Source organism: Acanthochromis polyacanthus, chromosome 1 (assembly GCF_021347895.1).
Source record: "Acanthochromis polyacanthus isolate Apoly-LR-REF ecotype Palm Island chromosome 1, KAUST_Apoly_ChrSc, whole genome shotgun sequence".
Lineage (NCBI taxonomy): Eukaryota > Metazoa > Chordata > Actinopteri > Pomacentridae > Acanthochromis > Acanthochromis polyacanthus.
The window spans coordinates 43,808,701-43,831,517 of NC_067113.1; the positions used below are offsets into that span (position 1 = coordinate 43,808,701).

General features: G+C 38.4%; 1 protein-coding gene across 1 annotated transcript; it reads right to left on the minus strand.

Moving 5' to 3' along the window:
• Window positions 1-4,606: 4,606 nt before the first annotated feature.
• tmem229a (transmembrane protein 229A) lies at window positions 4,607-7,386 on the minus strand. Its single transcript, XM_022215646.2, has one exon. It carries the CDS (start codon window positions 6,971-6,973, stop codon window positions 5,939-5,941), a length of 1,035 nt encoding a protein of 344 aa, XP_022071338.1. The 5' UTR covers window positions 6,974-7,386; the 3' UTR covers window positions 4,607-5,938.
• Between the last annotated feature and the right edge of the window lie 15,431 nt (window positions 7,387-22,817).

Consider the following 22,817-nt stretch of genomic DNA (forward strand, 5'->3'; position numbering starts at 1 on the left):
ATTAGAGCCTTATACATTTAATTAATTAGACTTAATTGGCCTTTTTCACAGCTGACAATTTAACTTGTCATCGTTGGGAAAGCACAGTTACACAAATGTCAATAACAAAAGCCCTGTGTCCTGTGATAGTGCAACAGTTAAGTAATCTGTAACTGAAAAAGCAGCTAATTTAATTCCTAATTTTATTTATTTTTTGTGGCTTTCACCTAATGAAGGAACAAAGTCATGCTCTGCGGTTTACACTATAGGTTAGTTTTACATTCTATTTTATTTTGAAATCCCCTTTCCCGTTTATGTACAGTATGAAATTGTTCAATTGCCTTATTTTAAAGTGTGCAAGGGGAGGCTTAGATAGCAGTTTGGGAGAGTGAAAGTAAAAAATAGCATGGCAATTATGCTCTAAAAAAATTCAAGAGCAATTAAAAATGTAGACTTTAGTTATTATACTAAAAACATTGATCTGGGTAGTGTTGGCCACATAACTGCACTGCAAATATAGCATGGATTTATCCTTCCTTCAATCTAAATTGGTGCCTTTTCATCAAACCTGCTGACTGACGGCATATTGGTTTGTATTCTAACGTACACACTGGTTTTCTCTTGTTGTAAACATTTTCTCCTCTTCAATAGATTTATCATTTCAATAACACGTGTCTTTAATGATTATATATTTTCTATGTTATTTAACAGATGCAGCTACAAAGTTAAAATGATGACAGCTCAGTTTTTCAGGCGAAATTTAATTAATGAAACAAAAAATTCAATTAAATTCTCTTGTTCCTCCACTGCTAAGTCAGAGGGGTCACTGTCAGCCATTTCCATGGTTATGCAAATGCTTCAATGTGTTGCATTGTGGGATATGAAGTGTACTGGTTCAATCATAGACTAGACTGTCTAAATCACTACAGCATCTGGGTATTTTTTGGCAAGTTTTTTCTTTTCTTTTGCTTACTGTATGCTACATTTGGGCCTAATCAGTACATACTGCCAATAGATGAGTTCAAATACAGTCCCTGTGTCCTATTTTTTTGCTGCCACCACTAACTCATCAGTACTTTAAAACTTGCACATACTGGCAAAAAACCTAAAACAAATCTGAAATCTTTCAGCTGCGCGCATGCTGCATGTATGTTGAAACGTCTCTGTGCTCTGGAGGATGTTGGACCAACACCAAGAGCGTTAAAGACATAAATATGTGAACATGGAAACACAAAACATAGATTATGCTTTTGCTGATGTTATGTATAGACTAACAACGTCTCTGCAGCGCTGTTTAAGTTCTTTGTTATTGACTAAATCCTCCCTTCTGCTCCAAGTGGTGGCATTTTAAACTTACATCTCTGTAGACAGACATGTTGGATCCACTCTTCAACCACACTGGAGACCTTTTGCATCAAAAGGGAACTGAATTTGACAGATATTTAAAGCTGCATTTTTGAACTTTTAAGAGAAGTTTGTTTCCCTTCTGACGTGTTTTCTGACGCTTGCTCTGTATTGTCACCTTTGACAGTAGTTTGTTGTGACACTTTTTGTACTTGTGTCTCTGTAACTTTAAGAGAGGCCTGTGTTCCTGAGTTTCTGGAGGTGTGGCTCTTGAACACCCACTTTTGAATTTATCCTCCAATAGATTCAAAGCCCTATCCAAGCAATTATCCAATGACAATTACACACCTGGTTTAGGCTGCTTACATGTGTTTGTTTCATGTTTTTCTCCATTTTGATTCTGAAGAAGTGATGTTGAAATGTTGCTGCTGTGTGCTCCAGCTCCAGAAACCTGCTATCTTTCAGCTGATAAGCACCTGTTTCTGTTTTTTATTTGCTAAAAGATGCACTGAGAACCCAGCTGTTACTACATTCCCCTGTCTTACTTCATAGTTTTGTTGTACATGTTAGGAAAGCAATGCCACACTACAAAAAATGTGAGTATTATCATCAAAAATTACTTAAAGTAGTAAAAGTAAAACTATTTTTTCTACTGCAAAATGTTCTTTGTCAGTATTTACGTGAAAGTTTATGAATTAATATTGCAACTCCAGTCATGTTTATGTTGCATTTTGCAGCTGTGGACATAGATGGACTATTTTATATACTGTTTTGTATGGTTTAATCTGTAGCAATGCATCACATTTTATAATATTATGTTTGCAGTGTAGCTGCCCTTTGAGAAGCATGCGTCTTTAAGAAGTCAGCTTTTTATTATTTGATTTGAGAATAGTTTATATATCTTTACAAATAAGAGAGTGTTTTGACCCAATAAGGTGTGTCAGAAGAAATTTAAATTCAGAATTATGTGGGTTTCAATGGAAAGTATGTTTTTTGTTGTAAGATACAGTGTAATGAAGTGTAATGCCGAAAACACAAATACGCAAAATGTCCACAAAACAATGACGGTGAACTAGACTGCACAATACAAACCTCCTGAAATTCATCATCTAGTTCATCTTTATGGAAGACATCTGTTTTAAAATGTTATCATTTAGCTTTTCATGCTAACAACAAGCCACTAGAAGCTAATTTATGTCCTTTTCTCAAACTGCTTCAGCCAGCTCACTGTCAGCATGGAGCTCCCTACATCCAACAGACACAGATCAGGGTTTACATTCATTTGGGGACATTATTCTGTCAACTTTGATTAAGGTAAGCGCAATATTTAATCTTCCTCGTGGTGTGTTTAGGCCTCCACCAACTCTTGAAAGAAATATTTGGGTCTTTAGCTTCCCAAACGCTTGAGCATCTAACAGCTAGCTTTGTCTGTCAGCTGTTTGTTATTGAGATTGTGGTTTACTGTGTGTTTACCAGACATGCTTCCTTTATTTGTTTCTTTATTATTGTTTGTTGGTTGGTTGCTGGTGTTAGCTTGTGTGCTGGGATACATAAATGTACAGAAAATGTGTGTAAAGCTATAAAAACAATTAGCCAAACAACTTTATAAACAGTGAAATGCAGTATTGAAAGCAGAGTTGACTGTTACTTTGGTTTGTTTGTTGGAGCTAGACCAGTATATTGGTTTAATGTTGGTTTGTCACAGATATATCAGTATCTGTGTTAATGTTGTCTGATAAATGCTGGCATGAAAGGTTATTGGGTGTAACTGGGACCTCTAAAGCTCATTAATCAACATGCTGAATAGATGTATATGTTTCTTTATGAGCTTTTTTTATAGGACATAATACAGATAAAGATGCTTGGGGTAATTTAAAAGTTGTGTCATCACATGGTTTGTCCAGTAGAGTGCCTCAGATTTCATTGTTTACATCACTGTCAACATTGCGTGCAGCACATGTAGCAGAGTACAAATCACAACTGAGCGTACGATAGAGCGGAGTTGAGCGTTGTCTTTGTGGAAAGTCACTAATTAATTTGTGAAATCCATTTCTTGAGAATTGATATGCATGACTGAACAATTTTTTTCAATATAAGTCTAACATCTATATAAAAACAGTACTGACTATTTCTGACCCCTTAAAATTAGTGTTGGTCCTAAAAATTCATTTTCAGTGCTGTATTTGCGCCATTAGTTCAAGTAATTTGTAATGGTCACCTAAGAAATATTGTTAAATTCAACTTTGCTACTTGGTTCAATACACAATTAAGGGACTTTTGAAGTTCATGGGATATATCTTGCATATAATTTTATTAAAAGTAAAAAAAAAAATGTTTTTATGTTCATTATGATCACGTTTTTACAAATTCCATAATTATTTATTACGGAAACAATCATTTATTAATAAAAAATGACTGGATATCACTAAAATGTCAAGTAAGTAACCACCTTCTAATCAGCTAAACAATAATAAAATGAGCTTATTCAAAAATTGTTAAGTTGATAAAATCATGACACATATTTGCTAACGTCACAATGATCTCCAAGGTGTCATAAATACAGGGACGAGTACAGATAAAACTTTGAACAGAAATTTAACCTCTTTGTGTTTCGTTCTTATCATTTTGCTTCCACTATTACAACATACCCTTGACCACATACCGTACATGAATCTACATGTAATACAAACCAGTGCAATGCCGTGATGATAGCAGGTTTGTCTGTTCAAACACCCACAGAAAGAAACTAAAGCTGTATTGAAAAATCAAGATAAATCCGGAAATCCAAACAATGTCTAAGCTGTAGGCTTCTTGTTGACTTTTCTGGTTCCTCCCTGTGTTGTTGAATTTTTCTCAACAGTATCTCAACAAGGAAGTCATAATGAAAGATAATAGTGTGTACCAGGATCTAGTGTGTGTGTGCGTTTGCTCTAGAAATATATTTACAAGCATAAAAGTAATATTATAAATCATCTGTTGCTTGTGGTTTGGCCTTTGGTTGAGACTTGTTTGGGAAAACACTAACTATTGCCTTCAGGCGACAATGCCTTGACAGTGTTACGATCTAGCCTGTGCAAACCTTTTTAGGTAGCCTATGATAGTTGATCTTTTAATGGAGCATGAACACCCAGAAAAACAAATAAGGAAGTCAAAAAAGATAAGAATTGGTCTTCTGTGTTGTGCGGTCTCCTTCTCAATGTTTAATTGCTCCATTTTTGGCCATTTTATGACTTTATGTGATCGTAACAGTAGAGGCAGACAGTCAGAAATGAAGAAATCTCAGTTGTGTCACAAGAAAATTTTAAATTTAATTAAAATTGCAAATCACACAGTACATGCCACTGCAAGTCAGACATTTTATCCCAGCTTTTCATACCTTTTCTAAAAGGAGTTTGGTCTTTTTTTCCGATACAAGTGAACAACACAACACAAAAGTGAAGTTAAATTACAGTTATTCGGCCACGGAAAATCTTTAATGAGTCACTCAGTCAGGTGGGTAGAGAATGAAAATGTTCAAGAGCATCAGTTTAGCTGCCAAGTTAGACCACACCAACCACAGTATAGGGCTCACTAGTGCTTTAAAGGCACAGTGTTAGTTGCATGTTTGGACAGAATTTGACAGAAATGTGTTTTTGCACCACTTTTTTATCGACAAAGCAAGTGATAGGATAAAATGACAAAAGCTAGTTTCTAATTTTAAAAATCCAAAGTGATAGATTCTAATGTTTTAAGGATTTACTGAACCCTCACCACAGAGTCGAGTCTAAATGTGACTGTAGCACTTGCAGATAAAGAGAGGATCCCTGTGGACTCTTAGTGTTGTTTATGTGAGTCTGGCTGACTCGGTTTGCACAGGAAGGCACTCCAGCAAAGTTACGTTTGGTTCATGAAAAATTCACAGTAAAATCTCACTCAGCTCCTCACATCCTTTCAGCTACAAGTATTTTCTTCTGCTACATCTTTTACTGGGATTATCTCATCTATTTGTTGCTGTGCATGCAGGGGTCACATTAACAAAAAGATTAAAAGAAATTAAACAGATGAGCAGTTGCTTCTTCATGAAAATGCTGACTTTGGATTAAATCCTAAACCTTTCAGATGGTATTATATTTGTAGCTTTAGCATGCAGATACGAGCTACGGTTATAAAGCATGCTAGTCCAACCCTGCTTGTAATGTACTAGATTGCAGTTCTGCCACTGCAATCAATAAAAAACGGAATATTCACACCTTTTTAGTCATGAAGACATGTAAAAGTGGCTAAAATTATACAGTTTTTTACATTTAAAAGATAAAAACGGCAGTAGGAATTTAAAGAATTAGGATCCTGTGTGTTTTATCTTCATTAATGGACCCTGAAACATCAGACTTGGCAGAGTTGACAAGTGGAAAATGTCTGATCTGCAGACTCCTACCCAGACTTCAATGTAAACCATAGCTTCCTGTGTTCAACTATGTGTTTCCTGCCCAAAACAAATTAAGTTAAAAGTTAAATATTTTGATATGTGCACCCAAATCTACTGGATTTATGCTCATTCAGTCAGTTTAGTAATAAATAAGTGCCCTGTTTACTCAATTTCATAGAGTAATGTCAATGAAAATGGGCCACAGAAGTGTTATAACAGTTTTTTCTTTGACTCCACTCGTCCGTTGACTTCTCCATTGGAGTTGGTTCCATCTTTGGTGCACTTGATCCCCAGCAGGACGTTGGACAGGACATCCTGGTACAGACTCAGGAGGATCCATCCGGGCAGGTAGAGGAGGGTGATGAGTCCCATGAAGTTGTGGGGATAGTGGGAATAGTCCCAGGAGCAGGCATCGAACTGCCTCAGCAGCAGCCCGCAGGTGAACTCCCAGGTGTAGATGAAGCAGATGTAGATGGGCAGCCTCCTCCAGGTTCCCCAGCCCCGGGCGTAGTGCAGGTGGAGGTAGAGCTTCTCCACCACGAAGCTGCAGCTGCCGTACATGAGGAAGGACCAGAGGGACGTGTGGCCGCTGAGGCTCCGGTCGGACTTCTCCACCAGGTTGAAGATGGACGTGAAGAGCACCTCGTCCAGGAAGCCGTGCATCCCGAAGAACAAGAAGCGCGCAAAGCCGGGGAGACCACGAGGAGGTCTCCAGCCGCCCTCCTGGCTGAGTCCTCTCATCAGTGAGGGGTGATACTGCAGACGTGACATCCCTCTGTGGAGCACCTGAGAGAAATACAGAGCCAGGATGTAGTGCACCGCCAGCTGCGTCCAGGAAAGCAGCCTCACCTGCTCGCTCCATGACCTAACGCTCCCGATCAGGACCTGCAGCCCGATGTAGACGGCCGGGTAGAGGAGCAGATGGAACACCGCGGGCCGACCTGGGAAACACCTCCTCCGGGAGTAGATCTTCTCCAGCGCGAAGTGGGTCAATGAATGCAGGACGCAGAGATACGGGGAGGAGAAGCCTACCAGTTTGGGGTCCTGATATTTTACAACCCGCTGCAGAGATGAGAGCAGGACATCCAGAGTCACTCCGTGCATCCCGTAGAAGTACAGCCGCATCCACCGCGGCATCTCCCGCAGCGACTCCTCGGTCTCTCCGGACGGTTCTTGCGCCGTTTTAAGGCCGCCGTTGTACTCTCCCGGACGGACCTGAGGACCGCCTCGCCACCGACCGGCCATGATCAGTCAGTGTTAGTGAGCAGAAACAGCTGTCCTCTTCCTACACATTGTTTTTCTTTTATGTTCCGCTGCGCCCGCGCAGTGAAGCGAGCTGCGGCTGCAGGCATCTGCAACTGTACGGAGCCGCTGCTGCGTTCAGGGGCTGCACGTAAAAGACAGCTCTGAGATGCAGCACATGGACGTTTTTGCTATATATATATAATTTTGTGTTTATGACAGTTTTGGCTGTTTTCATGCATGTGTTCTACAATTTGGTAAACGTGTAGGAGCAATTTAGGCTTTTTGAGACGAATGTTTTTGTCTTTAAGGTCCAGATCGTGGGCTTTTTATTGTTATTTTAACATGACTCTGCATTACAGTTAAAATCTCTGTTGGTGCTAAGCATGAACACATCCCACATTGTGACAGTAAATAAAAAAAACTAAAGAAAACAATTTCTACTCAGCATTACCTATATTCAAAAATATTTCTTCTGTGTGTTTTTCTCATAAAGAAAAATGAGTGCCATCATGTAAACAAACCAGCATTTAAAGGGTCAACATCCTGAAGTTGAATGAGTATGAGGTAGTAGTGTTCAGCACTGATCTAGAATTAAAAGAACAGTCATTGAAAGTGGGAGAAAATGTAATTTTTAAAATGAAGACATTGTTGTCTTTAAGATCCAGAGTGTGAGTTTCTTCTTTAATCTGACACTGCATAAAAATGTCAGAAGCAGTGTAAGTTCTAATCATTGCCACACCTCAGACTGTGGTAATTCTTTAAAAAAGAAAGAAATTTGCACTTTTATATTTAAAATAATTCACGTATGTGTTCATGTCAACAAACTGGCATTTAATAAGTCCTGAGTGTTTTTTAAAACAGGAAACTGCATAAACAAAAATAATGTACATTCTAACATTTTTTGATGAATATTTTTTCCCCCTAAGGACCTCTTTGTATTTTTTTTTTTTTAAATTGACACCTAAGGGTTAAGAGGTCCTATGGAGTTTTCTTGTAAACAAACAAATGCTTTGTTTACACTGAGTAATTCTGGTCAAAAGATCTTGCTGCAGGGTATCTATGGAATTAAACAAATTTGTTTAGTTCATTTCCCTTCTCATTTAACATTTGCAAAGCCAGTTTTAAATCTGCATTATTTATCATTCACAGTTTTCCTGCCTTCATGGGGATATTTGCACATTTTATTTTGGCATGTAAAGGTCACAAATGGTATATTGACATGAAAGTGGTCATAGGATGTTAACTGCATCACTTGTGTGCTTTTGCTTGTCCATGTGTGTTTTTCTCAGTGGGTACAATGCGCTTCCAAACACCCATATAATTAAAGAAAAGCATTGCAGTCAAAATATCCACAACACAGGCCAACAGAGGAACGTGTTCTTGAGAGATACATTCAGCACAGTGAAATGTCTGTTTGGAGTTAATGTGCAGAAGAGTGTTAAAATGTTCACATTATATATATTAGGCTAACTAATAGTGTGGCCCAAAATCATCAAAATAACGAGAACAAAGCCTGAAATGAAGTGATGATGATAGCAAATGTGATGCATCAACAATATTTACAGTGAATGATTGTTCTGCAATTCAACTCCATCCAGAAGTCTAAGTGCAAGAAAATGCCAGTGAAATATAATATCACGGTTCATTGGTCGAATTTCCAATAGCAGCTGAAGGCAGCATTAGAGAGAAGCTGATGTAGGAGGCTGTATAGCTGCTGTGGAGACAGGACGTTTGGCTCTGACGCAGCTAGTAATTGAGCTCATGTCCCCCTGCGACGTCCTGACGCTGTTTAATTACGAGTCATTAATGATAATTACAGCAGAGTAATCTGCTGTTCTGCCAGGCTAGCTAAACTCATTTGTGAAAGGAATACAGTAAACTAATCCATCATCTTCCATTAGAGGTAATGAATCACCCAGCGAATCAACACCTACACCTAGAATCAAGACAAACAGATCAAATAGATGAATCGCCTTTAGCCTGAATACTTTGTTGAAGTTGTGTTTTGTTCCTCAGTGGGTTAGTAGAGAAAAGGAAATGTCAGTGCTTTGATGTATGGTGCATACAGATGAGTCACAGTACCTCTGACTGCTTCCTCTTGTGGCTTCCCACACTCAGTTGTTGTTGTTGTTTCACTTTGTCAACTTTAACACATAAAACAAAGGGTTTTCAAACATAATGATTCACAAATATGATACTCGTATATATATTGACCTGCATGTTGTCATACTGGCATACACTACACCAATTAGAATAAAGATTAAAGTTTGTCTATAGTTTAGTCTATATTTTGCAGAATGTAGTGCTAAACGCTTACAATAATTTGCTGCTGAAGTACAACTAAATCAAGTATTCTGATGAAGATTTAAACGGTGTATTGTAACACCTGATGAACTATGATCTTTTTTCTTCTGCTTACCTGAGATCAGATCATGGTCATTCCGTACCCTCGCTCTGTCAGCAACGCTTTCCAGTTCCTCCTAGAGGATCTCAAGTTGTTCCAGGGCCAGATGAGATATGTAATCCCTCTAGTGAGCTCTAGGTCTACTTGTGGTCTATTCCTGTTTGTTTTATTAAGGTCCACTATTAGCTTTTTCGAGGCAGCAGCTATTCTCCCTGGGGTCTTCATAATTTCATTTGTGACAACACCAAACTGCAGTATGTACACACACTCAACAAACAGAAGATGCAACTATGAATTTGTGCAATAATTTCAATATGCGTATGTTGTTGAACTGCTCCAGAGTTTTTACTGGCTCAGATGGAGTTTTAGGGATCTAAGCATGATCAGTCCATGAGCAGCAAAGTCAATGCGTTTGTGCTTTGTCATTTGATAAATCTGTGCATTTCCCTGTGAATTTCCTATCATTCGATAAACAAAAATGCCTATTATGCTGGAGTACATGAAACCACAATTAAGCTATTTGTATTCTCAGGTTTTCCTTCTGTGTCGCTGAAAACTCTTTGAAGGGTGCCAGACATTCTTCTGTGCAGGAAAAACCTTCTGCCCAGTGGCGACACAGACATACGGAGAGCAGTATAGTGTTTGTCAGATTAAGGCGGGCAGCACTAGTGTAAGATATATGTGCGCTCACTATCTACTTCCTCTGATTTCCAATTAAACCGACCTTAATCCACACGCTAATCCTTCACATATCCTGCTGTCATGTATGTGTGTTCTACAGTAGGGTCATACACAGGTTAGAGTGCTCGCAGTACACCTGAATCACCACAGAGGGGCGCTGCTGGATGCAATCACAAAGTCTCTTATGAAATATGTGACATTATCTCATCTTAACATGTGTCTTTCTAGCTCTGATTGTGTGTTTATTTATATAAGAAGGTATGTGTTTGGCTTCTATATCGTCTTTTACAGCTTCACAGTGCTGTTGCGTGCCTGTGTGTGTATGTTTAAGCATATGTGTGTCTGCGTTTGAATGTGCACTCACAGGAAATGGAGATATCAGTGTTCTTTCTGGGGCACTGAGATAACAGTGTGCCTCTGCGTGGTTTAAAACAATCTGAGTCACTATTCTGAATCACTGAATAGTAGCAGGCAGGCTCCGAGGCGAGAAAGACGGACAAATTTAGAATAGTTTGAGTGGAATATAGTGTTACGCTGCATGTGCCAGCTGAAAGATATGACCCTCCCTCTCACACATACACTCCATTATCTCTTCTTTAACTCTAGTGCATCCTCTGAACCACAGCTAAGCGTACTGATACACGTAATAGCAGCCATTATTCTTCATATACGGCTTGTCAGCAGCAGAATTTTAATGTCAAAGATTCATTACTGCATTTATTGTAACACGGTGACATTAATAGATTTAAACAGCACACAGAGAAAACCTTAATATTTCAGTTTATTGAATAATCGTTTATCGTCAGAGATAAAAGTTCTAGTGTATTCATTTTGTTTATAATTTTCAAACATAGAAGTCAGTTTAAATCCCACAGCAGTCATTAGTTTGATGAACCATAATGTTGAATAAGAGGAAAGATAAAAAAGTTAAATTTCTGGTCGTTATATTTCTATTGGCAATCTAAATCTTCTCCATTTTTTTGCTGAAGAACAGAAATACAGCAACACAGAAAGGATGGAAATAGTTCTTGACTCAGTGGTGACTTTTGCATTGATCTGTGTTGTGATTATGACAACAAAATCACAAATAATAACAATCTTGAGGCTCTGGCTGGACAATTAATCAATTTCAAGTCAAATTTGAAACAAGAAGAGCACTCAGAGCGCAGTACTCCGCCAAGGCTGCTCAGTCGTATCATTTCTGATGGACGATATCTTGAAAAAAGGTTTCAAATTTCACAGAAATAACAGCAACATAGAATGTGGCCATTTAATATAGATGTACCCACAAACAAAATGATCTTGTGCTGACCACAGGCGTGTGTTATGCATGTGTACGTGATGTACGGATACTGAATTGCATGATCTAAATATGTAGCAGGTGGCTGGAGTTGATGATTGAAACACCCCCACAATTTAATCAGTTGTTCCTTGTCTGACTTCCAACGGATAAATCTGCAGAGGTGGATTTGTAGTAGGATCGTAATCATGCGATCAGACAGCTGAGGTAGTGTTCACTTGTCGTCATAGTTACAGTGACACCGTGCTGCTATCTCGTAATGATGCAGACAATTTTAGCAAATCCATGGATCCAGACTATAAGCTGCATCACTTCCTAAATCTAATCACTTGGTCCTTGTGTCATTTCTGACCTTCCCTGAAAATTTCATCCAGATCTGTCAGTCAGTTTTTGAGTACTGTTGTTAACAGACAGACAAATGTAAACCGATTGTCACATAACTCCGCCATTCCTTGGCAGAGTAACAATCCAGTTGTTGTGGCTAATAAGTATAATGTTTTAATTCAATTACAGCTTCAAAGATTAGTCGATTACTATACAACTATTCTGATAATCTTTTAATTAGCTTGCGTACATTTTTTTAAGAAAGAGGCTTAGATCTCTGATTCCAGCTTTTTAACTGTGAATATTTTCTGCTTTTACTTCCTTTGTCAGTAAACTGAATATCCTGGATTTTTTTTTTTTTCATTTTCTGGACCACAGATTACATTAATCAACAATGACAATAACTGTTTGTTGCAGCGCTTCACATTTAATTTTATTGAATTCAGACAGATGGAAACTTGTAGTTCTGTGTTCCCATAGATTTACAGTGTGTACTGTGTAGTTAAGGCGTGTAAGCTGACATTAACCCAGTCTTATTATTATCCAGCATGTCTGGCCCAGGATTTGGACAAATTCATGCTGTCGTGCTTATTCATGCTTTTGATCGTATTTTGTTCGCTCACCTGCAACCTGAAAAAATCATCAGAACAAATTAAAGCTTGACTCATTTTCATCCTCTGAGTAATTTAGGTTCATAGTTTCTCCTTATCTTGCCTCTAGCTGTTCTTGTTTTTGTTGGTTCATTCTCTTTTAAAAATAAAATTAAATGCTCTAATTCTTCTTAATATTTTCACTAATTTACAAATTTTGCCTTTAACTGTTTTTATTGCTGTGCTTATCAAAGTGTGCCTTACCTTAGAAAATGGTGGTGCTCCATCACATGCTTTATTACACAGTGAATATTGCACTGAAGCTTGAATTAAAGAATGATGTTGTAAATCAAACTGCAATTTCTGTTAGAATATTTTCCCCAAATAATTCAGTTCCACTTAAGACTTTTATTGGTGCTAATACAAAGAGTGCCAAACTGATTTTGTTTGGATTTTAAGAAACAGTGACAATAAAAACCTATTCTCTTCTACTTTTAGCAGACTGGAAGCTAAGCAACAAGGGCCTGTTGTAAAACTAGAGTAAATCAAACAGACTGACGTATATGAATGTCAGTCTGTTTGATTTACTCTCGTACTTCACATGGTTTTTGACATTTTGAATTGCCATAAAGCTTTATTGAATACCACTAGCTCATTTTGAATACAATGTGTTAAATGATTGAACACACAATTGTTTATTATTGATAGAGAAAAATGCAAGGCATTGTATGATATGAGTCAATATATAATTGTGGGACTTTTTGTATCATAGTCGACATTTTTGCTGTTTTCAGGCCTAAAATCAACATGGCCGCCTATAACCAAACACCACATGGCATTTTTACAGAAAGATTCTTCTCAATATTATATATATATAAGTGAGGAAAATTGAAATTGAAAGTTATTAATAAAGATATGGTAGTAAACCTGTTGACTACTTTATATTAAATAACTCAGAACGCCTTGGAGTCTGGCCAGTCTTTTCTTCAGGAGGAAATGACATCATGTGGAGCAGGTCATGTGATCTGGAATTAACACACTTCCTGGAGAGGTGCTTTTGTAACGGGGAACTTAGCTGAAAGCGATTTCTCAGACACAGTTACAATTTGTCGTTTTCCATATAAAAATTGATATCTTTCCAAAATATATATATATCTGTCATAATTACCTTTAACTTAATAAAAAGAACACAATCAAAACTATTTCTGAATAAAGTCATTTTATTATTGTTTAGCTAAATAAAAGGTGGTTGTTATTAAATTCAGATGGTTATTTAGTTGACATTTTAGTGATATCCAGTCATTTTTTTATTAATAAGTGATTGTTTCCATAATAAATAATTATGGAATTTGTAAAGACATGATCATAATGAGTCCTGTGACAGACTGGTGACCTGTCCAGGGTGTCCCCTGCCTTCACCCGAGTCAGCTGAGATAGACTCCAGAACCCCCCCCCCCCCCCGCGACTCTAGTGAGGAGAAAGCGGTGTATAGAGAACGGATGGATGATCATAATGAACATGAAAAAACATATATGCAAGATATAACCAACAGACTTCAAAAGTGCCTCAATTATGCATTGACCTTGTTCATCATTAAGACAGACCTTGCAAAGATGAATCAGGCATAAAAATGATTTTCTTCATAAAATCTCTGGGTTTTTGAGTATTATTGTGTGCAGTGAAGCTTCACTCAGCACCTAATCTGAGTCAGCAGCAGATAGGAGGTCGGCGCTGCCTCATTTATTGGATTTCTTTGTTTTACTTTGTTTTATCAATTATATTTTACAGTTTCATTTCATCTATTGGAATGTTCAGAAATGGACAAATATATCATAAAATGAGAAATGGAAAAGAAAAGATGTGATGGTACATTTGTTATTCAGATAAAAGCATGTTTTCAGATATTATTAGAAAGCACACTGTTCAATATGGCAAACAATGAAGCTTTCCTCTTTTTCTTTCTTGTGAGCTATTGTCACTTAACAGATGATTGTTCTTGATAGGTGTCAATGTCACTGAAACAAATTCCTGATCATTCAAAAGACTCGCTGCATGAAATGATCGTGATCTCGGATGTTTCACGCAGCCGTTACGACACTTTCTTACATGTTAAGTCTGTCCTTGAGTGAAATGTCAGCATGTCAGTGAGTTTGATGTCCCCAAGTCTCCGTGTTCATTATTTAAAGCGCTGCAGACCTTGAGTTTGTATCCCACAGTCAGTCATTATGTTCTCTTTGGCCTCCTGTGTGGCTTTGTAGCATTTTAATGGGCTTTAGGGGAGTCCTAGTAATTAGAAGACATAAAGATGAGACTGAGTGGTGCAGAAAATACTGTATATACTAGAATAACTTTGCCAGTTACATGAGAAAACATAAAACAATGTTCTCCCACTGAGTCCAAACTGTGTCGTCAGCCTTTTAACCCCACCTCAGGTCCTCAATTCCTACAAAATAAAACCCATTTTTCACCATTCGCTAACTCTACTCTAATGCATGATAACCCCAACAGCAGCATGACTGTGTAATTCATATTTAACTGAAACTCAGAGCAAGATTATAAAACACAGTGCATTTAAATGACACACAAACTCCTGATTAATATACTGTAAGAATAAATACAATATTCAAAGTCATAAATAAATCTCACAGTTGCCTATTAATCATGGATATATACAGTTAAAGCTGACAGTTTTTCCCATGACAACAAATCCTGTTTGTGTTTCTTTGGGATTACACACTAGATGGCAGCAGTGTGACACACTCTCCTATGGTTTGGGTGGGCCCTTCTCACACCAAAATGTTTTTTTTTTTTAGTCACAGAAACATGATGATGATGATGTTGTTGCATGAATTAGAATCACTGATTGTATGTGTTTAAGAGAAATGGCCAATGTGGCAAATGCTCAACACGGTGTGCTGATTACAACATCAACAATGAGACATTATGCTGTTGTCATTGTGCATTTAAAACCCAGAATCCATTTATTTAGTCCCTGAAAGGTTATAGACCAAAAGACAAAACAGATATATCATATCAGGTGCTTGACAGCCTCTCTTCTATTGCATATGAAAACATTTCCCTCATCACATGCGTCCTGTTAAGCTCATTACGGGTTGTGAAAAGCTGTAAGATGAAGCTACGCGCCACTTGATTGATGTGACGCTTGACCGAGTCCCACAGGAAATGAATGCGAATCTGCAGCCATGCACTTAAAATGAGAACCTCCGAAAATGTAATTTCAGATGCCATTTCCTCCAATTTGCGCCATTATTGAATGGACTTCTGGCCCCGTGCGCTTGTATCGTCTCGTCACGGTTTGTGTAGTTTGTGTGTCCGGTTTGTAGCTCGTTTGTTTTCATTTTCCACATTTTGGGCCTGTTGCTTGTGAGTAAGTTGTGTGATATATTTTCATGTGCTCCCACCAGAGATAAGAAGAGGAAGAGGATGAGGATGGAGATTAACTGATAGGAGTTTTGTCCCCGGGAGATGCTGAAGCTCTTGTTTGCAGTTCCTTCCTAATTAGGATTTCAGTGCAGCCTCGACCTCCAGGGCTCACCCAGTCACCCAGCAACACAGCACCCTGACTCACCTGGCCTCACCCTTTTCTCTCCTTCTAAATGCTCTCTCTCTCCTCTGCTTTTGGTATTTTAATTCATTTTAGGCTGACTGACACTCCTGAATTCAACTTGCTGCCTCTCTTCACCGATTATTTTATGAACCACATCTTCTCCAAATCTGATGCTGTTATCTGATCTTCTCTCTTCTTCTTCCTCTATTCGTCTTCCTCTTCCACTTTCTTTCTCTTCTTTGTGCCCAGTTTTCTCTTTATGTTCTTCCTCTACTTTCTCTTTCTTCTTTCTTTTCATTTTCCTCTACCTCATCTTCCTTTCCTTTCCCCTTCCCTTCTTCTTCTTCTACCACTTCTTTATTGTCTTTCACTTCTCCTTCCTCTACTTTCTTTTTCTTTTCTTCCTTTGTTCTCTTCTTCTTCCCATACTTTTTCTTTTCTCCCTCTATTTTTTCTCTTCGTCTATTTTCTTTTTCTCCTCTTATTTATCCTTCTCCCTTTACCTTCTCTCTGTGTCTTCTATTTTATCTTTCTCTCTTTCCTATACTTTCTCTTTATCTTCTTCTGCTTCTTTCTTTTCTTTTTCTTCTCCCTCGACTTTCTCTTTCTCGTCTTCCTCTACTTTCTCTTGGTTTTCATCCTCCTCTTTTTTCTCTCTCTCCCTCGACTTTCTCTCCTTCCTCCTCTGTTTCTTCTCCTACTCCCTTATACTCTCCTGTGTAACTCCCAGCGGATATCCCAGTATAATTAATCTGTGCCTTCCCCTCCTCTCCTCACCCATCTCATTCTCCTGCTGATCCTCTCCTCCTCTCTTGTTTCATCTCATCCTCTCTATTCTCCACTCTGCAGTAACCTTTCTGACCCTCCTTTTAACCTTGTCATCTTAAATAACCTTCTCAGCACCTCCTCCTTTTTTTTTACACGTCTTCAACCTCCAGTTCCCCTCTCATTTTCAGCATAGCTAGTAAAAAAGTCTTTTTGTTCTTTTAATCATAAACTTCCCTTTCCCTTTTTTTTTCAAAAGTATAGAATTGTTATATTCTCCTAGAAGCAGCAGCGCTCTACCTTCTCATGCCCCCCACGCAGTTGTATAATCTAATTTCTGTTCTTCTACCTCCTATCATACCCTTCAATCTTTTTTCTTCCCTTAGTGTCATATTCCAGTTAACTGAGTCTACAGAGATTTGTGTTTTAGCAGCGAGCTTCATGAAGATACTTAGGGGTAACTCTAAGTGCACTATATGCTGTTGACATAAGTTATTGGATTTTAGCAAATGCTAGCATGCTAACTCACTAAACTATGATGGTGAACATGCTAACATCATACCTGCTGTACATAAAGTGGTTCACATTAGCAACTGTGATTGCATAACAATAAATGTTCCCTAAAAAGCTCATGATTGACATATTTTATTATTTCTGTTGTCAGAAAACAGATTAAATATGAAACAGTGACAGAAATGCAGCAAAAATAAAACTGCAAGCTAAACAGAAACTACCTCAGTCAATTCCAAGCTGCTGTTCTGCACTGCTGCTACTAAACTACTATTTTATAACCGTAAAGTTGTCTGACAAACTCACCATACACGAGTTAAAACAATGGCAGAGCTGGGAATTTAGTGGCATTTCCATGTCAAATGATCAATGATCACACACTCATTCACAGATCCAGAGAGAGTCTTCTTCCTGAAGGGGGTGTGGACAACAGCAGTTCATCTGTATTTAAAGCTACAGACACTGGAACAAGGCTAAAACCTGGGAGTATACAGTCACAGTAAAATCAACCATCTTTGCAAAATTTAAGCAGAAAATGCACATTCTAAGGACATCAGAGACTTATTTATTTGTTGAACAAAATTCACAGCACATTACAAATTTGAATGGATGTACACAAATGTAAAATTACCTACCAATTTTTACAGTTAAAGGAAAAGACCTTTTTGAAGCTTTTTGGTCATGATTTCTGTCAACCCAGCTGTTAACGCCAAGGGTCTTCTTTGTGACATTTTCAGTTTCCTCAAAACTCACTGCCAGGTGAATCGGTAACATTTTGAACCTTCAAAATCTGTGCATTGAAAATAATATGAACACATGAATGCAGGAATACTTGCTGCAAACACTAACCAGAATGGAAACGGACATTTGGTTCGCCTTTCCTGTAACCTTCGATGTTCCCCTGCCAGCTCATTTCAAATGTGCCACCTCTTAGTTATCATCCAAACTCCATTTCACCTTTTGACTTCTTGTCAGGTAGTTGTAAAAAAATCTCCCAACTTAATCCTCCATGCCTGTATAACCTCTTCTAGCCTCACTTTACTTTCCTGTCAACTCACTCTGACAATTACAAGTCTTTTGTTCCCCCTTTGACCTTTGCTCATCCCAATTACTTTCCCTTAAACCTTTTCTTTCTGTTTTCTCCTCGACACATTCTGATCCTCCTCTCTCCTCGGTCCTCGTTGTGCCAGCTACCAGACAGTCTCCGTCCTCTCCTGCCTGCCTCAGGCTTTGTATACGGACCTCTGCACCTCTTTCTCTCTCTCTCAGTCTAGACAGTCAGGGCAGCAGCAGTGGATAGCGTGATTTAATTTTATTTGCCTGGAGATGGAAGTCTGGCGAGGAAAAGTGTCTGTGGGACTACTTTTGTGGTAATTTTCAAAGTGGATAGAAAAGTAAGTAGATAAATGGAGTCTACCATGTGCTGTGCATTAGAGTTGCACAGGTTTATAGTTACATCTCTTTCTACTGTTCTCCCTTTGTACGCCACCCCTGAGTTTGATATTTAGGAAGCATGATATTCCTTTTCACTGCTTCGCTGATGATGTGCTGGTGTACTTGCCATTAAAAGTCCCTTCTAAGGAATCTCTTCATGCTATGTTAAATTGCATGAGGGATATAAAAACATGGATGGACTTAAATTTCTTAAGATTGGATGAAAACAAAACTGAGATTGTCCTGTTGTCCTGAACTGGTCCAGGTCCGTGCCAGCTCCCTTGGCCCACTAGCACCTTATATATGATGGCAGGATAGGAATCTTGGTGTTTTTATTGACGGAGCATTTAAATTAGACAAGCAGGTCAGCTCAGTGGTCAAGTCTAGCTTCTTTCAGCTTTGGCTTCTTGCCAAATTGAACTCTATCTAAAAAGGGCTGATCTAGAAAATGTTATCCACGCTTTTATTACATGATGTTGGACTACTGTAACTCCATGCACATTGGCATTGGCCAGTCTGACCTCATCCGTCTGCAGCTTGTTCAGAATGCAGCAGCTCATCTCCTAACCGGGACAAAGAAGTGTGAGCACATAACGCCGGTGCTTTACTCACTTTACTGGCTTCTGGTTAAGTACAGGATTGATTTTAAGATTCTTTTATTTGTTTGTAAGTCTTTGAATGGACTGGCCCCAGAATCTTTGTCTGACCTTGTTAAGGTGCATCAACCCTCCAGGGCCCTGAGGTCAGCTGGCCAGATGGTCCTGGACACTCCTCTATCCCTCATGAAAACCAGAGGAGATCAAGCCTTTACAGTTGTGGCTCCCAGCTGTGGAACACACTGCCCCTTTCTGTGCAGTCTGTGAATAGCCTCTCCATTTTTAAAACTCTTCTGAAGACCCACATGTTCACTCTGGCCTTTGGCTGAGCAGAGTCACCTCTAATGGATCTTTTATCACTTTTATTTTACTGTGTTATTGTTTTGCTTTTATTATTTTCGTATTGTTGTTGATTTATTTTACTATAAAGCACTTTGGTTGGCCATAGGCAAAGACACATATCTTACAACTTTCTTGAAAACCCAATTTTTGAATCCTCTCTATTCACAAAACCTCGGACTCTTCTTGAAACATTTTTATCTGTGCTCAAAATCAAACAAGGTTTTAAGATCATCTGGTCAAAATAAAAACATAACTGATGATAAATGATTATGTAGCTCACATTTCAGTAAGACGGTTTAGATACCGCATATTGCAAGGGATGCAGTATTGAATGTCAAATGGGATTTAGCACTTCAGCCAAAACACGAAGATGGAATGTCAATGAAATGCACACTCTAAATCTAACTACAAAATCAATGTCAGTATCAGCATCAGATATTTATGCTGGGTCAGAGGACAGGCTTTGACCTGATCTTTGATCCATCCTCAAAGCGGATGTCCTGCTCCTGACGCCTAGAATGGCTGTCAGAAAAATGAATTTGAATCACATAATTTAAATTGCTGCGCTAGATTGTCTATATTAAAATCTGATATTGAAATACACAATTTGAATTTATAATACTGAAAACTGAATCACATAATTTAAATTTTAATCAGCAGCTACAAAATGTGTATTGAAAAATGTATCATTTGAATTACTTACTTCGAGTCTGAATTATTACATTGAAACTAAATCTTAATCCTGTAATCTGAAGTTAAATCGCTCAACTAGAATAGGTCTATTAAAAAATTTGCTTTGAATTACGTTGTTTGGATTTTAATTTCTCAACTATTGGAACTATATCAAAACAGAAACTGAACTACAGAATTTGAAACTGAATTTTTTAGATTGAATTTGAAACATAAATGGACAGCTAGAAGGATTGTGTTCAAGAAATGTATCTGAATTTCTCAACTTAATTATCTCTGCTAGTGATGTAGTTTGCAGCATTGTTTTTAAGAACCATCAGGGTCCTCTTGCTGAACAAACATTGGAGATACCTGATTTCATTTCAGCGTTTTGCCAAAAGAATGATTGAGTCTATCAATGTGTTCAGGCCACTGAGCATTTGGTTCAGAAAATGGGATTTGGTGTTTTAGCCGCTCAGAAAAATGATATGGGCCTTGGTGAATCCATTTCGTTTACCATCCTCTTCATGTTTCAGGAGAGGTCTTGAAAATTGTAGCCATGGGATACTGAGAGTCTGTGAATGTGAGTCATGCTCTGATTGGTTCAACCTCTCTCCAGCTGGGCCAAATATTAGACCTATAGTGATATGGATATGGACCATTGATGATTCTTCCTTTGTCTCTGCTTCTGTTGCTTTTGTCTGTATATTTGGCTCAACCAGTTTCTCAGCTGTGTTCATGGACAGTGCAATGCTCAGGTTTCTCTTTGCCCACATGCAGACAGGCAGAGGCTGAGTGGCAAGTCGAGAGAGGATAGGAAGGGAAATAAAGAGTGTTAAACAACAAGAGGGAGCAGAAGATTGAGAGTTATCAGTGGGATGGGCGATGGGTCAGCTCTGCGTGTGAATGTGTAGACATCCAGTGGAAGGCAGAGCGTAGGATGTTTTCTATTAGCTGTGGTGCCGGGAGGTAAACAGAAAAAAGCAGCAGGTGGCTTGTCTGTTAGACCTTGACTGACCTCTAACCTATGACCTGAAGGGTACTGTAGTATTTGTGAGCTGTTTTTTCACCTTCTGTGCTCTAGTTTCAAGTGCTTGAAGGTAGGTGAATTTTCTGTGAATGTGTTTTTCAATAGGGTAGCAACCTATTCTAGTAGCAACAAATGATTTAGTAGTTTAGGTAATACTTGTGTATTCTTTCACACTAAAGATTTTGCCAGGTGATGGAACATAGCGAAGGTTCTGTAGGTCTAAGCAATAAAATGATCGTGGTATGTACCAGCAATAGATTCCTTTTCACTAACAGTGAGGAAGATGCTCGCTAGAATGTTTCATGGTTTCACTTGGATGCATTAGATACAAACTGAAATAAAAGCATGTCACAAAAACGCCAAGTTCTAGTGCATGAAGACACCCAAGTATGCTCCAGGCTTATCATGTCTATTGATAAAAGAGCTGCTTACACCCTCCGTCACTTTCTTTGTGATTTCTGTGCAGGTCTTCTAAGGCATGCTAATCTGTAGCAACCTTAGCTTCTCATGAAGTCCATCCATGCCTGTGGTTACCCTTGTGAGACGGGCTTTACGGGCAAAAACCACCAATGACCTTGTATCTTTACCTCTTCCGTCTAAATGATGCTCTCAGGGTGGTGAAAATGGACTTGATGTAGAGGGGCACTTGGAGGTCAGTGCAAGTTCCTGTTTGGTGATACTTAGACCTGGCAGCTTAAGTTTGGCATGGTGCAGCAGATTTGCCCTGGTTGCCCTTTGTGGACTCCTGTGTCAGATCATTCCTATGAGGGTACTTCAAATGTTCTCAGCCTAACTCGAAAGCAAGGGGAAGTGCAGGGTGTAAATATTGTTTGAATCAAATACCTGGAAGTTTCAGCTTAATAAACTGCATAAAGTATGAATGCATGTATAATGGTTGTACTAAATATTTATGCACAAAGGAATATCTTTCTAGGTGCCACATGTTTAATTATTACCTGTCTGTACTAAAAATAAGTCATTAGAGATTATCAATAATTAGCAGGAATCAACTGAAATGAAATACCAAATTGTGAAAAATATTTCACCAACATCGTCTAGCCATCTCTAACAGAAGGTCTTTCTGAAAAAAATGGAAGAACGAGATGTTGTTGAGAGCAGCACTGACTGCTAAAACAGTGTAAGTGTCACTAATGTAGTATTTGATGAGGCCTCTGGAAACAGCAGTGCTGCAGCTCCACAGTAGTGACCACAGCACACAAGAATAAGGTCACTGTTTCAGCTTTTATTTCTCTATAGGAGCTGGTGAAGGATGGAGGATGTTCATTAAAGTATATAAACACTTTTATTTAATCATTGTTAAATCAGTGTCATAAGAATGAATTTACCTGCCCTAAAGGATGTCATAGGCTACTGATACGGCACTACGATTCCTCAGTCTCATGAAACATAAACCCGGTTTGTCATTAAGGATCATTTCTTCAACAGAAAGCTACAGTGCCTCTATTCTTGCTCTATAAAGCCTATTCTTAGTGTCTTTGATGAACACAGCAGTTGCTTGGATATGGAAATAAGACACTGTTTTCAACTCTGTGATGTCAAAATGCCTCACAATCCGAAAATAAAGTTGCTAAACTTAAATGAAGACAGGTGACACGACGCGACTTTGCTCG

What these genes read in the sequence shown, in the direction of transcription:
- tmem229a (XM_022215646.2), bottom strand. Translation starts at nt 6,973, where the DNA reads ATGGCCGGTCGGTGGCGAGGCGGTCCTCAGGTCCGTCCGGGAGAGTAC.